Source organism: Rana temporaria, chromosome 4, assembly GCF_905171775.1.
Source record: "Rana temporaria chromosome 4, aRanTem1.1, whole genome shotgun sequence".
NCBI classification, from domain to species: Eukaryota; Metazoa; Chordata; class Amphibia; order Anura; family Ranidae; genus Rana; species Rana temporaria.
Window position 1 is genome coordinate 204,527,169 of NC_053492.1, and position 15,785 is coordinate 204,542,953.

The following is a 15,785-nucleotide window of genomic DNA, read 5'->3' on the forward strand; positions in this document are numbered from 1 at the left end:
TGCCTGTGTCAAATGAATCCAATCGATCAATCCCTTGATTCAGTTTTGGAACCGTTCATGGGAATAAAGACCTGGAGCTCAGAGCACAACACACCGTACCATCCACCTTGCAGACACTGGTAAAAAACGGATGTGCTTCCTGTATGGGAGGGGTTATATTTAGGGGATCACCCCCTGTCTAACAACCTTTGGTCTACCAGTGTCCATACACCTGATGAAGTATAATATAATGAATATTAGCCCAACTCTGTGTCCCAGGATGAATAAAAAAGAAAACATAAAGTAATCAATGTGCCCCAATTGTTAAGATAGAGGGGAACCATGAAAAGGGCTAAGGATTAAACAAGAAAGACCGAGAGGAATAACCAATTTAACAGTTATTTTGTCCACAGATATTGACCAACATTTCTATAAAGGAAAGCTTCATAGGATTCTCACCCACACTGATCATTTTTCTATTTATTTTTTTCAAAGTGTATAATGGGTGTAAAACCGAGAAATTCTACCAGAATAATGAACAAGCACACTTTTTTTAGTTAACCCAGTGCTCATTTTAATATAAAATAAACCAGCTTACATCTTCACAGTAAATATAGCTATATACAGATGCATGTAGAAAGCTCCATTCTAAGCCGGCTACATACAGAACTATGGTTGCCTGAACCATTTTTAATCTTTTCAGTGCATTTCTTAACGAAAACACATTTTTGTAACCTTTTGTAATGGGAATAAATATAATAGAACATGAATATCTTCAAAACAGTTAAAAAACCTAAATCCTGAAATTGATTTGTGCTAAAAAATAAAAACTATAACAGAAAGGAAAGGCAAAATATTCCTGTCAGACACGGAAAAAAAAAATAGGAGGAGTGTGCCTGCCACAGGCAGGGAATGAGAAGCAGCGTACAGCCCCACTAGGTGAGGCAACGGATACGCTAGTAATTTAGCCCTTTAACCTTTAACGGTAGTCTTATTCTCTGCTGCAGCAAACATTGAGAAGAATCGAGTGTTCTCATTGGACAGCAAGGCAGATGGTGTGTCGAACTCTGTGACCTGCAACAACCAATTTCATTACATTAGAAAACAAGGCTATGTACTGTATTTTAACTAATTCGTCAAATTCATGACAAAAGTGAAACTAGCTATAATGAAGAAAAATAAGAACTGTGCATCATACTTTAGAGTTATAAAGGCAGAAGGTTTTTTTGTCATTGGGATAAAAGATTGCGTGTGAAGCTGCCTCCACAGCACCCCCAATTACTTACCGAAGCCTCCTCTCACTCCAGCAATGTCCACAAGTGTCTTAGCTGCCCAGGACTCTCTTCCTGATTGGCTGAGACACATGAATGGACACACAAGAGTTGTGGCTCGGCTCAGGTGCCTCATAGCAAGCCGCCTGCTGTGGGGGCACTCGACAGAAGGGAGGGGCCAGGAGAAGCGATGAGGGACCCGAGAAGAGGAGGATCCAGGTTGCTCTGTGCAAAACCAACTGCAAGTATAAACACGTTTTTTTTTTTTTTTAAATAAGACTGTACAATCACTTTAAGGGCTCATTTACACTTGCTTCGACTTTAAACACACATTAAAAGCACCCACCGCTTCAACATGCTTGGAAGGAAGACCTAGCTAGTACTGTATATACTCGAGTATAAGCCAAGTTTTTCAGCACATTTTTCTGTGCTGAAAATGCCCCCCTCTGCTTATACTCGAGTCACCTTTTTGCGCCTGATCTCCCGACTTTGGGGGCCCAGTATAAGCTGTCCGTAGGTTCTCTGGGCCTCAAATTGGCACACATGTAGCCCCACTCTTCCTCTACAAGTGTGCAAAGTTTGTTGTCCAGGAGACCTACGACCAGGGAGCACCGATTTTTCAAATCTGGCACCCCTTCCATAGACTACCATGTTAAACGGTTATTTCTCCAGTGAATTTGGGGACCCGGTACCGGCCCTATTTCTCCTCTACAATTGTTCAAAGTTTGTTGTCTGGGGGACCTACGGCTGGGGAGCACCGATTTTTCAAAGCCGAGCACCCCTTCCATAGTCTCCCATGTTAAACGTCAGTGGAGGCATGGACACAGTGAGGCCACATATTAGCCATTGCTTCAGTTTGTTCCAATGCGTTGATGACATTGGCACATGCAGGGGACATCCTAAACCGTACATGTTTATAGGCTTACCTGTGGCATAAAGTGGTCTGTAAGGGTTTACAACCACTTTAAAGGGATTGTAAAGGTACATGTTTTTTCACCTTGTATGCATTAAGGTGAAAAAAAAAACATCTGACCATTAGCGGCCCACCAGTGGGGCGCTAATCGTCAGATGTTTTTTTTTTTTTCACCTTAATGCATACAAGGTGAAAAAACATGTACCTTTACAATCCCTTTAAAGTGGTTGTAAACCCTTACAGACCACTTTATGCCACAGGTAAGCCTATAAACATGTACGGTTTAGGATATCCCCTGTCCCCTGCATGTGCCAATGTCATCGACGCTCTGGGACAAACTGAAGCAATGGCACATATGTGACGTTGCTTCAGTGACCGTGCATTTAACGGGACACTTCGGGGGCTTCGGTCTAAGGCAAGTAATTCATAACAAGCTACTATGCTATGCATACTAGCTCATTATGCCTTTGTCTTGCAGGGTCCCCCCCTCAAAGGGTTTAGAACCACTAAATTACAACCGTACATGGACTGTCCAGGCTTTCTGCACAGGTCTGACCTATAACCCTACATTCAATATAGCAACCTATTATGACGGATCATGATTAGTGGGATGTCAGTGTTCTATAGATGCAAATAAAAATACCAGGATAACGTTGAAATATTTTGCATGGGTTTCTTTGAAATATTTATTGCTGTTCCTGTTAGTTGGCAGTGCTTATGGAGCCATTCAGAGCAGTGGCAGGTGTTTAGATGGATGTCCAATGTCTGCTTTAAAGGATCTCAGTGATTTTGGACTATACATCACCATGACCGTTAATGAGGATGTACAAAGCAGAAATGTTTGGGTATCTCTTATTGTGCAGGCGTACAGACAAATTTGATTTAATGGTAATATGTCACAAAACAAAAACATCTAGATCTGGGGCAAGCTGACCTAAACCTATCAGATTATGATTTCTTTCATCAGAGTTTAATTACAAAGTTGCTTTTTATTAATATCACAGATGTTCTATACTCACTTGTCCCTGTGTTAGCACCATTATACGGTCAGACCCAAGTACAGTGCTGAGTCGGTGAGCAATAGTCAACATAGTGCAGTCTGAAAAGGCCTCTCTAATAGTTTCCTGGATCAAAATGTCAGTCTCTGTGTCCATAGCAGCTGTGGCTTCATCAAGAATTAGAATCTAAGAATAAAAACAATCACACATATAAAAACATATGTTATTGCATAATACAAAAATACAGCAAAGCCCATCAGTCATATTGTCCTTCTGAACAGCACTTTAGCCACCCAAATTTAACTTTTGAAGGTAGTTCTCTACACCAGAACTTATAGCTAAAGTTTAGGTATGCATATTTTTGCAGCGTTGGATTGGTCCAGGTTGGACCAATGTAAGTATGCACGTGTCATACCTGGCCAATCCCCATTAATGCTGGAAATCACTGTAGTAGGCATCACATTCATGCTTTTTGCTGTGGAACCTCCACTCAAAAACCACTTCAATGCATGGCACTTTTACCCCTTCCTGCCCAGGCCAATTTTCAGCTTTCAGCGCTGTCACACTTTGAATGACAATTGCGGACATGCAGCACTGTACTTTAAAGGAATGATTTTTTTAAATAAATTTCTTTCACACAAATAGCGCTTTATTTTCGGTGATATTTAATCACCACTGGGATTTTTTGTTTGTTTTTTTGCTAAAAAGAAAAAATTTTGGAAAAAATGTGTTTTAGTTCTTGTTATAAAATTCAATCTTTCTTCATAAATTTACATCAAAATGTATTCTGCTACATTTAGTGAAAAACCCCAAATCAGTGTTTATTATTCAGTCTGTAGGAAAGATGTAGAGTTCACTACTAAACCCTTTGAGGGATCTTCCATTTAATGAATTGGGGTGGGCACCCCTGCTGCAAAAACGTGGCGGTACTATTATACATTGCTCACAAACAAATTGCTAGATTATGGTCATCACCGCAGACAACTACTAAACAGTGGATTGAACAAGTGAAGGTCATCCTTAAAGAAAAACTAACATAACATAGAAACGCTTCTAGCAAATTTTATAAAATATGGCAACCATGGCTAGACACCCGGGCTTAGCACCATCCCAATTAGTCCTGTTCAGACCCCTGCAGGTCTAATTCTTTATGCGCTTGGTGCTGCAATAACTGAATACATTCATTGTATGCAGTCATTGGCATTTGCCCCAACTAGTGTTATAATACTGGTTTATGGTTACTTTTCACTGGCTGGTTTCAAAAAGAGAACTCTGTAGACCCTAGGGTCGCTGTTGCGGTATTTTATTATTACTTGGTTTACCTTCCTGTGGAAGTTTGTTAGTTAATTTACATTATCTTTTTAATAAAAAAAAAAGGTCAATCAGATGTACACTCTTCGAGTACATACTGCTATAACATTAGGCAGTGGTACGTCAGGGAAACCCATATCCGTTTATTATGTGTACCAGTGTTTGTATGTTATATCCCTTTCTGTACTGTATGTACAGAATGGTATTTGTCCCCCTTTTCTGTACTTTTGTATTGGAAACGCAATAAAATATTTTTCTGATCTAAAAAAAAAAGAAAAAAAAAAAAGTGGGTTATAAGTTGAGTGTTGGGCCAGTAGGTGGCTACAGGGTTAATAAGGGGGCAATAATTAAGCAGTATGGGGTGGTAAGATTGTAACAGGAGTGCAACTGCCTCCGCTACAGGCATGCACAGGTCCCCCCTCAAGCTATGACAAAGGCAATTTGTTTCATGTATGCACATACATACACACACACACACACACACACACACACACACACACACAGTGTATTTGTCACTCATGTGCTGCCAGATGTACAGCCACTACAATAAGCCTCGGTTCACATATATGCGATGTGGGAAACGCTGAGGATTAGCTGCGTTTTCCACACAGCACTAAAATCGCACCGTGTTAATTTAAAATTGACACCCGCAACAGATCGCATTAACGACAACCCAAAACAGGACACAAAAACGCAGAATCGGATCTCATGAGTGTGAACACACATGCAAACAGATTCCGGTGCAGCAAAAAAAAAATAAAAGGCCTTGTCCTTTTGTGTCCAGTGCGGTGCAATTTCAGCCTTACAAAATGAATGGGCTCAAATCACACGGCAAAAAAATTGCATGCGACTTGAATAGGAATGATGTGCGATTCCTGTCCGAATCATATGTGGTTTCCCGCACCTCTCCAGTGCGAACCCAGTGCTGAAAGATCTCACTGCCAAAATTTTTGATACAATATGGTAGGAGATTCAGCACAAAATAAAAAAGCAATTTTACTTCTATTCTTATTCTTTTATACTAACCATAGGATATAAATCAATCAAAATATTTAGATTATCAGTGTGCACTTACCTTACATCGCCTTAACAAAGCCCGTGCAATGCACAGCAACTGCCGCTCTCCTACTGAAAAGTTCTCCCCATTTTCCAAAACTTCAGTTTCAAGTTTAAAAGGTAGCTGACTCACCTAAAAGAATCATCAAGCAAAAAATAAATAAAAAATTGGTGTGTATTTATGTACATATATACACACACAGTGCATTCATAAAGTATTCAGACCCCCTTCATTTTTTGTTATCCTGCAGCATGTAATACAGTTGTTTAAATACATTTTTTGCTCTCATTAATCTGCACTCAATACCCAATATCCACAACGTTAAAACAGAATTTTAGAAATGTTTGCAATTTATGAAAAAGGAAAAACAGAAAAATCTATTTGGCATAGACATTCAGAATCTTTGCAACAACACTTGCAATTTAGCTCAGGTGCCTCCCATTTCTCTCGATTATTCCCGAGATATTTCTACACCTCGGAGTGCACCTGTGGTAAATTACACTGACTGGACATGATCTGGAAAGGCACACGCCCCCTTTATAAAAGGCCTTACAGCTGGCAGGGCATACTGTATCAGAGAAAAAGTCATGAGGTCAAAAGGAACTGACTGCAGAGCTCAGAGACACAATTATTGCAAGGCACAGATCTGGGTAAGGTTATAAAAAAAAATTCTGCAGCACTGAAGGTTCCTAAGATCACAGTGGCCTCCATAATTGTCAAATGGAAGAAGCTTGGCACAACAAGGACTCTTCCAAGAGCGCCTGGCCAAAATAAGAAATCCGAGAAGCACCTTAGTAAGAGAGGTGACCAAGAAACCAATGGTCACTCTGACTGAGCTCCAGAGATCCTGTGTGGAGATATGACAAAGAACCATCACTGCAGCCCTCCACAGATCTGGGCTTTATGGCAGTGTGGCTGGACGGAAGCCTCGCCTTAGTGCAAAACACATGAAAGCCAGCTCGGAGTTGCAACAACCGCTAACCGGTCCTATGAAGAGGAATAGGGACTGCCTACAGCCAAAGAGCTGCGTGAAAGACCAATGCTCAAAATCAGAACCCAGATGAGGTGGGGCCCCCTACTAAATAGGGGAACCAGCAAACACGACCATAGACTACACTGAGAATCAACTCCATGCTCAAAACTAGGATATCAAAGATCAAAAGGCAATACTGAACCAATGAAAAGCTAACCAAAACCCACCAGAGCCGATGGAAGACCACATTCCCGAGTAGAAAAGAAAATCTGATTGTAATCAATAGAAAACGCTAGGGAACAGTTCTCGCTAGGGGAAACCTAGGACAAAAAAAAACGGTCCAGAAAAAGACCAGTCTACATGCTAAACCCTTAGGGCTGAGGAGATGGAACTCTATGAAAAAGGGTGGTTGCCTGGCCAGGCAAACTCATGTGTGGCATCACAACACACTAACAAGAGGTGTGAAGTGACTCCTGGGACCACTCAGGAACACAGAGGTTTGAACCCATAAAGTTAACCTGACTAAAGTAGTAGGGTGTGTGAGAAACATTCACGAGGGTAGGCAGGTGTGGAAGCTAGACCGTATAGCTCCAACATGGCAGGATAGAAGAACATTAAAGTGGAGGTTCACCCTCAAAAAAAATTCTGACATGACATGGAGTCGAGCCATCCTACCGACAGAATGCCGGTGTTTTTTTTTTTCTCAGCACATACCTTGTTATCACGATTTTCACCTCACGGCAATCCCGCGGGAGTGGGCGTTCCCAAGCGCTGCCTGCGATGGACAGGCTTCCGAACGGCGCATACTGCGCGTCACAGGTTGCCGAAAAAAATCCGAACGTCGGTGCGGCTCTATACGGCGCCTGCGCACCGACGGTCGGGTTCTGTCGGCAACCTGTGAAGCGCAGTATGCGCCGTTCGGAAGCCTGTCAATCCCAGGCAGTGCTTGGGAACGCCCACTCCCGCGGGATTGCCGTGAGGTGAAAATCGTGATAACGAGGTATGTGCTGAGAAAAAAAAACAAGAAACACACCAGCATTCTGTCGGTAGGATGGCTCAAATCCATGTCATGTCAGAATTTTTTTTAAAGGGTGAACCTCCACTTTAAAGTAATTTACGGAGGATAAATCTAAAACAAGCTCCATAACACTCAGAGGTGGAACCAAAGCATAAGCCATAGTCTAAAAAGCACCCAATTTGTACCCCTTACCCCAGGGGAACAAAAGTGTTAACAGCCAGGAACGTCAGAACTGCCAATAAGGTGTACTCCATTGGGAGAAGACATCTGGAGGAACCAAGCTACCTCCCTCATCACAAAAGGGACTCCTGTTCCTTAGCGTTGGCGAAGACACGGAAGTACCCACATGCTCAATGTTGTCTGAAGCAGACCTGTGTAAAGAGAGATCCAGCAATGGAGAGGAGACCACCTCTTTTGGAAGACCATGATGTGGTATAGGATACAAGAATTCTCAAATAAAGAAGAAACACCACCATATCAGCTGCATGAAGATCCTTCAAGATAGATATATCAATTTGTGCATGAACTAGATCTGCAACAGCAGAGTAGGGCTGGAGTAGGGGAAAAGTGAGTAGCCGCTCCAGGTGGTAACCCAGACGAATATCCTCTGTTGCAGACAACTCAGGTGCAGGCCTATGCACTTAGCAAAGCAGGAACAAAGATTGTCTCTGGACAGCCGCACTCTGAACAAATTGTAGCCTTTATTAGGACAGCACTACAAGTCACAGCAAAATAAAATAAAACCTGACTGCTGGAGCGTTTCGCACGGAAACTAGTGCTTAGTCATAGCTAAAAAAAATACAACAAATGATCTCAAATATATATACAACCTTAATGAGACAAAACAACTGAAGACTCAAGAAAACAGGTGGTGTCTAATTATCTAATTAGTAATCAAACCAATAAGTGGGTGAGTGTCTGGTGAAAGAACCCTCTAATAAAAGAGAGAAGATGTGCGTTTGGTGATTTACACATATATACCTTCATGTGCATACAAAAATTATATAGAGAGTATCTCTATAAAAAGATGGTGAATGTTATACAGATGTAAAAACAACAAAACAAAAACGACAAAACCACCTGTAGTAACATTGGTGTGACTGTGTGTGAGCCCCATGTGCCAGTGAATGAATGTATGAAGTGTGTTGCAGCACGAGGACATAAATTAATAAAAGGGAAATAATGAAATCTCTCATACATGTACAAAGTGTGCTGTGCAGTGAAATGAAGAAAAAATGTATGTATTAATTGTATGGATGAAGATGGACAAAGGTTGTGTATGTGTATCATAAGTAATCCAAATATTCGTGTAATATGTAACACAAATGTGAAACAAATGTGTACACCGTGTATAAATAAATAAGTGAAAAGCAAGGTGAGTCCTACTGAGTGTATACTATAAACTGGAAATGTTGTATTTTTTAGCTATGACTAAGCACTAGTTTCAGTGTGAAACGCGTCAGGTTTTATTTTATTTTGCTGTGACTTGTAGTGCTGTCCTAATAAAGGCTACAATTTGTTCAGAGTGCGGCTGTCCAGAGACAATCTTTGTTCCTGCTAGGGCTAGAGTAGGCCTTTAATGAAATGGGGAGAAAAAAAAATAAGTGATACCTTTGTGACACATAGACAGAAACACATTACCGTTAAAGGCAATCTGGACCAAATGGCACATTTATTTTTAAACCTATTTAAGAGTCAATTTAGGTAAAAAAAAAATCTTATCTATTCCAGAAAACCACTGCGCCTAAATATGTGAAGGTATCTACCACTGTAATTTGAGATGCTTCAGGAATCAGGGACTTTTGAAGTGGGTCTGAAGGAAGCAGTACTGATTCAATCGCAGTTTATACAGAAATCAGAAAAAGGGGGCCAATTGTAAAATCCGTCTAGTAGATCACAAATCAAACCTGCAGGGGATGGTGTGTGAGCAACACTTAAAATCTTTGCAGTCAGCAATAACACAATAAGCAGGTGATTAGGCCTCATTTCATGGAGCTAAAGTCTACCAATGAGGTAGACCCTATATGGGTAGAAGCAGTGGCGGTTCGTCCATAGAGGGCGCTGGAGCGCCGCCCCCTCTGGCTCTCACCGCCACTGAGTGAAATAACATAGATTCATGCATTGCACGAATCTATGTTATTTTCGCCGCTGCCATTCAGATGGTCGGCGCTCAATGTCCGGCCATCTGAATAATGCCAGCTGGTTGGCTGTAGGGAAATGTCTATCAAAGCCAACGGCTCTGATAGGCTTTCCCAATACAGCCCTCGGGTCTCGGAGCGCACAGACTGTACGCCCCTTGAATAAGATGACAGGCGTCTCAGCCAATCACGTTGGCCGGTTCTGGCTACCTGTAACCTGATTGGCTGAGACGCCTGTCAGTCATCGAGGGCGGGAGAAGACATCGTGGGACGTGGATGCCTGACTCCAGTAAAGGTAAGTGCCGGGCGGGGGGGGGGGGGAGAACGCAATTTACAGGGCACAGTGGGGACCATTAAAGGGCACAGTGGCTGCATTTAATGGCATGGCACAGTGGTGACAATGGATGGCACAGTGGCTGCGTTTAATGGCATGGCACAGTGGTGACAATGTATGGCACAGGGGCTGCGTTTAATGGCATGGCACAGTGGTGACAATGGATGGCACAGGGGCTGCGTTTAATGGCATGGCACAGTGGTGACAATGGCATGGCACAGTGGTGACAATGGCATGGCACAGTGGTGACAATGGCATGGCACAGTGGTGACAATGGCATGGCACAGTGGTGACAATGGCATGGCACAGTGGTGACAATGGCATGGCACAGTGGTGACAATGGATGGCACAGTGGTGACAATGGATGGCACAGTGGTGACAATGGATGGCACAGTGGCTGCGTTTAATGGCATGGCACAGTGGTGACAATGGATGGCACAGGGGCTGCGTTTAATGGCATGGCACAGTGGTGACAATGGATGGCACAGGGGCTGCGTTTAATGGCATGGCACAGTGGTGACTATGTATGGCACAGTGGCTGCGTTTAATGGCATGGCACAGTGGTGACAATGGATGGCACAGTGGTGACAATGGATGGCACAGTGGTGACAATGGATGGCACAGTGGTGACAATGGATGGCACAGTGGTGACAATGGATGGCACAGTGGTGACAATGGATGGCACAGTGGCTGCGTTTAATGGCATGGCACAGTGGTGACAATGGATGGCACAGTGACTGCGTTTAATGGCATGGCACAGTGGTGCGAATTGATGGCACAGTGGTGCGAATTGATGGCACAGTGACTGCATTTGATGGCATGGCACAGTGACTGCGTTTAATGGCATGGCACAGTGGTGCGAATTGATGGCACAGTGGCTGCATTTGATGGCATGTAACAGTGGCTGCGTTTGGGCACAGTGAGACTGCAATTTTTTTTTCCTTTGCGCCCCCCCAAAAATTTTGAGCACCAGCCGCCACTGGGTAGAAGGATTCCAGATTAAAAATGGGTACAAGGCAGGACCTGAAGTGCTCACAAACAGACACCTGGTAGCCCATTAAGTGTCTGAAACCTTGAGGTGACTACGGTCACAGTATATGGGTTTCTGGAATGGGCTGGAAACTGGAGTTACAGTGGTTTGAAAAAGTATTTATCCCCCTTGAAATTTACTACATTTTGTCATGTTACAACCAAAAAGGTAAACGTATTTTATTGGGGCTAATGAGGCCTGCAGTACCGCATTTGGCTTGAGGTGCGGGGGCGCAGGAGCCGAGCCGATCTGAGCCGTTCCGAGCCTTTCCAAGGACAGCCAAGCTTTTCCAGGGCGTTTCCGAGTGCAACATGCGATATTGCATGCCATTGAGGTCAATGCGGAACCAATTATTTTAGTTTCCATTGACGTCTATGACTTTGATATGCGAGTACGTCGGATTACTAGCAATCTCCTGGAACGGATTATGCTCGTAATCCGAGATTCCACTGTATAGCCATTTGCAAAGCAAGAGCAGCAGTTGGGGGAGCCTTCCTCAATGCTAAATGGCAAGAAAGAGCAAGTGGGTATGTGTGCAACACTTAACCCAGCGGAGGATTTTGTCAGGCCTCAGTGTTAACCCCTGCTGCAGTGCAAGGCAGGAAACTAGGTAGCTTCTAAATGCTAATCAGCCTACTTACAGAATAAGTCTTTAGAGACCAGCCAAGCATTGAGGCAATGCCCGTGGCTCTGAACCTGGAACACGCACACATTTAAAGTATAACTAAAAGGGAAAAAACATGTGTTACATTTTGGACAGAGTGGAGATGGATTAGAGCCCCTGTCAGTTTTTATTGGTACATTTACATGGTACAGAACTCCAAAGCTAGGTTGAAAAAAGGCAAATCCAGATAGCGCTCATGCAGACACCATCACGAGCAATGAAGCAAATAACCCTAAATGAAGAGGAACTGAAGAAAAATAGAAGCAAAAAAACTACCAATAACATGGTTAGACTTTTCCTAGTTAAAGATGACCTTCTGGGACACTAGCAAAAAAAAAAACATGCTGAATATGGGAGGGGTTTTCCTGGGCTGACCTACAGATTTGTTTGCCAGTGTTCAAAACCTCCTCTAGGTGGAAGTATAACTTGACAGTAAAGATTTCTTGTGCCCATCAATGGTTTAGATTGGATTTTTTTTTTCACATATAAATGCACAAGGGGACCATATAGTGAACTTTGTGTTGAGATACTCACTTTCTGGTCAATGGAGGACAAGGTACCCTTTACATCTGGAGGAAATTAGATTTAACCTTCACATATGGAAAGGCTTCTTCACAGTAAGAGCGGTGAAAAAGTGGATTAGACTCCCTCAAGAACTATAAATGAAAGACTAGAAGGGTGGGACTTTAAATGAGGCGCAAGGCATAAAGTCAAGCACTTCCATCCCCAATATTTTGAACAAAGAAGGACACAGGTGGGACTTTAATTGAGGCATGCACCCCAGGAGATCAACAATGAAAATTCTCATTGTTATTTCCCTGGGGTGCATGCCTCAATTAAAGTCCAACCATTGTCCTTCTTTGTCCCTCAAGAACTAGATCTAGCCAACTTGGTAGATCTTTTTTTTTTTTTTTTTTTAAAGAGCTGGATGCATTCCTAAAAAGGCACAAGCTATAACTGGATACTAACATTTATAAGTAATAACACCAGGGATAGGAATTCTCCCCGCTGGATCATGCTTTACGTTTTTTTTGCCTTCCATTGGATCAACTGTGGGTATAGGATTGTGAAGGGCATATTTTTTTTTTTTTTTTTTATTGGATGAATTAGATGGACATGTGTCTTTTTATTAACCTATGTAACAGGGGTAAGTGTTAGAAATGATTGGAGCTTTGGAAAAAGTGAGAACAAGGAAGTCAGTTAGAAAAAAAAAAATCTTTGGAATAATATACTTACACATTCTTTCATGTGTGTCCTTTCTAGGGAATCCCAGATCTGCTCCTCACTGTACTGGTTAAATGGGTCCAGATTTGAGCTATAGATTAAAACATATGCAATATTAACAGATATGATATCCCACATATAGTTACAAACATCAGGTGCCCCTAAGATTTATTGGGCTCAATTCGCTAAACCATAACGCATGCAATAATTGGGTCACGTGACACATTGGGGTTGATTTATTAAAACTGGAGAGAACAAAATCTGGTGCAGCTCTGTAATGAAACGAATCAGCTTCCAGTTTATTTTTTTTGGGCAAAGCTTAATTAAGCAAGCTGAAGTTCTAAGCAGATTGACTACCATGCACAGCTGCACCAGATTTTGCACTCTGCAGTTTTAGTAAATCAACCCCATTATTCCAAAACATCGCATGCGATATTGGATATCTTAATTCACTATAGGTTTAAGTGGTAGTTACCGTAAAAATAAGAAACACCAGGTAAATACTGCATAGATGTAAAAGTCAATTCACAAAAGTAAACAAATACATTTATTAAGTTGTGGTCTAGCCATGTGCCATCTAACTTCTTAATGAGCTGTCAGCCATGAGTGACCCCCCCCCCCCCACACCTACACACACACACACACACACACACACACACACACACCATACCAGCTCACAGGCCCTCAACATGTGGGGGGGTAGTCGGCCAGGAAGCAGGGAAATTATTCATTAGCCCCACCCCTTTCCTGTGTCTGGTATGGATTTTTGGTGTGAAATCCTCCTTAAAACTTTTAGCAAACCAGAAAGTGCCTTTTCACTTTACATGCTTTTCTAATGTCAGTGGGGAATTCTCGTCTGACAGCAGACGAGTCACTGGTAAAAGAATGCAGCAGATGCCTGCTTCTACCAACCAGCTAACATTGCACATTTTGAATACTAAAATACCACACCATTTAAAGAAATGGTGAAGGTGGTATTTTAGCAAAGTTTATTAATGAATTAATATAGTTTTTGGAATCTACCGCATGTGGTCTGCAGTATTTTAGTTTAAGTGAATTGAGCATCACATCTGCCACCTATTTAAAGTGGTATTCAACCCAAAACAAAAAACGTTTTATATTTTGCAGCTTACCAATCATTAGATGTGGCGGCTACATTTGTTTTCTCCTCTCCCTCCGTTTTCACCTGGTGATCTGGCCAGTAAAAATTCCTGTATTGTACACCAAACCAGAATGGGTATACAGTATATGGAAAGGATAGCCACTCCAGGCTGTGCGTTAAGCTACGTTTTGTAAAACTCTCCTAAACGACATCCCACTTTGGCACCTATCCTTTCCCACTTGTGGCTATGTGGGATAAGCTCCGTCTCAACAGTGACGTTGTCTTCCATTTTAGTCCCTTGGCACATTTATTTAAAAATCCAGAGTTCCCTTCAGGGCTGGACAAGAATGCCTTTGATGGTTGGAAAAAGGGCTGGACATAATTGGACACTTTATTACACATAGGGGACCCTTCACACTATGCCACTGTTTGGAGGTCCTCGAAATGCCTCGGTTGGAGAATTTTCTTTTTTTTTTTCTCAAAAATTCACACTTTCTACATTCACTCTGGCCGATAAGGCATTTATGGGTTATTACTGGACCAACTTCCTAAATTCCTTTATATGGATTGGGATGGAGGTATGGCACAAAAGTTTTCCTACAGTCATATACTGTACTGGTATCCTGAACATAGCCTTGGTAGAAGCAAATTTGCTTAGTCCCAACTCTGGTCTAAAATGTACCCATTTGTATCGCCCTTATGTTTTAGGGGGTGACAAATGCTGGGGACAATGTGTCGTATCTGGGGAATGCCGGAGGATTCGTGGCTTTTGGAATGGTATCTTTGCCCTGATCCATAAGTTAACGGGACAGTCGGTTCCCCAGACTCCCCATATATTGCTTCTCATTGTCATGGTTTACAATTCCTCATGTTTTTTTATTCTACTGGGGGCCAAGATGACTCCTGCCAAATTCTGGAAACAACCTGTTGTATAGCCTTGGTGCAGGTAGGCAAAGGTCACTTGGCTAAATGAAAATATTTTATAGCATTTTGAATGATACAGCCCAAAAATGTTTACAAATTTGGGAGCTGTGGGCTAACTAAATGCATGTCGCTCTTGTACGATAATTTACTCTTTTTGGAGGGGGAAGGGGGGGGGGGGGGCTAGAGGCTGCTTTACCTCCTCTGACTCAGATTCAGGTCTTCACCCTTTCTCTTTCGGAATTTTTTTCCTCTTGTGTATTTGACTACCCAGGAAAACAATGATTTAAACTTTAAATGTAAGGCCTATTGATAGTTGGGTGGTGTTGCATGCATTTGTACCAGTGGCGGCTGGGGCTCCTTTTTTTGTCACCCAATTGCTTGCTCGTTGGCCCACCAGCCCCGCACTTACCCCATCTAGGTCGCGGGCTTTACCCTGCGTCTCTTCCTCCTTGCATGGATTAGGGGGGCGGTGCCGCTTATGGATGGGCCGCCACTGGTTTGTACCCATCTGGTCCATGCTTTAAAAACTACACCATTGACCCTCACGCGCAAATGGCTATTGACCATTTTGAGATTAATATCGTGGGTGTCACTTTTTTTTGCATCTCTTATATGTTCAAATGTTTCAGTGAGAACGGTACTGTGGTACTACCGCTTATTCTTTTACATATTTGTAAAACTTCCAATAAAATACTTTAAAAGGTAAACAAATTACTGTACTAGAGTTCCTCCACTATGGATGAAGAAGTACAGTGGCACCTTTGGACAGCAGCACGGTTAACCTGGGGGAGGGGAATATAAAGCCCAGTACACACAAAACGAACATCGACCAGTTCAGTAGTAACTAGG

General features: G+C 42.4%; 1 protein-coding gene across 1 annotated transcript in view; it reads right to left on the minus strand.

Moving 5' to 3' along the window:
* Positions 1-527: 527 nt before the first annotated feature.
* Positions 528-15,785, minus strand: part of ABCC5 (ATP binding cassette subfamily C member 5) — a 117,809-nt gene continuing 102,551 nt past the window's right edge. The window contains exons 27-30 of the mRNA XM_040349739.1: positions 12,923-13,001; positions 5,548-5,661; positions 3,183-3,347; positions 528-1,053 (exon numbers count right to left, since the gene is read on the minus strand). Of these exons, the coding sequence (XP_040205673.1) occupies positions 952-1,053; positions 3,183-3,347; positions 5,548-5,661; positions 12,923-13,001 (460 nt within the window). The 3' untranslated portion in view covers positions 528-951. The remainder of the gene's footprint in view (positions 1,054-3,182; positions 3,348-5,547; positions 5,662-12,922; positions 13,002-15,785) is intronic.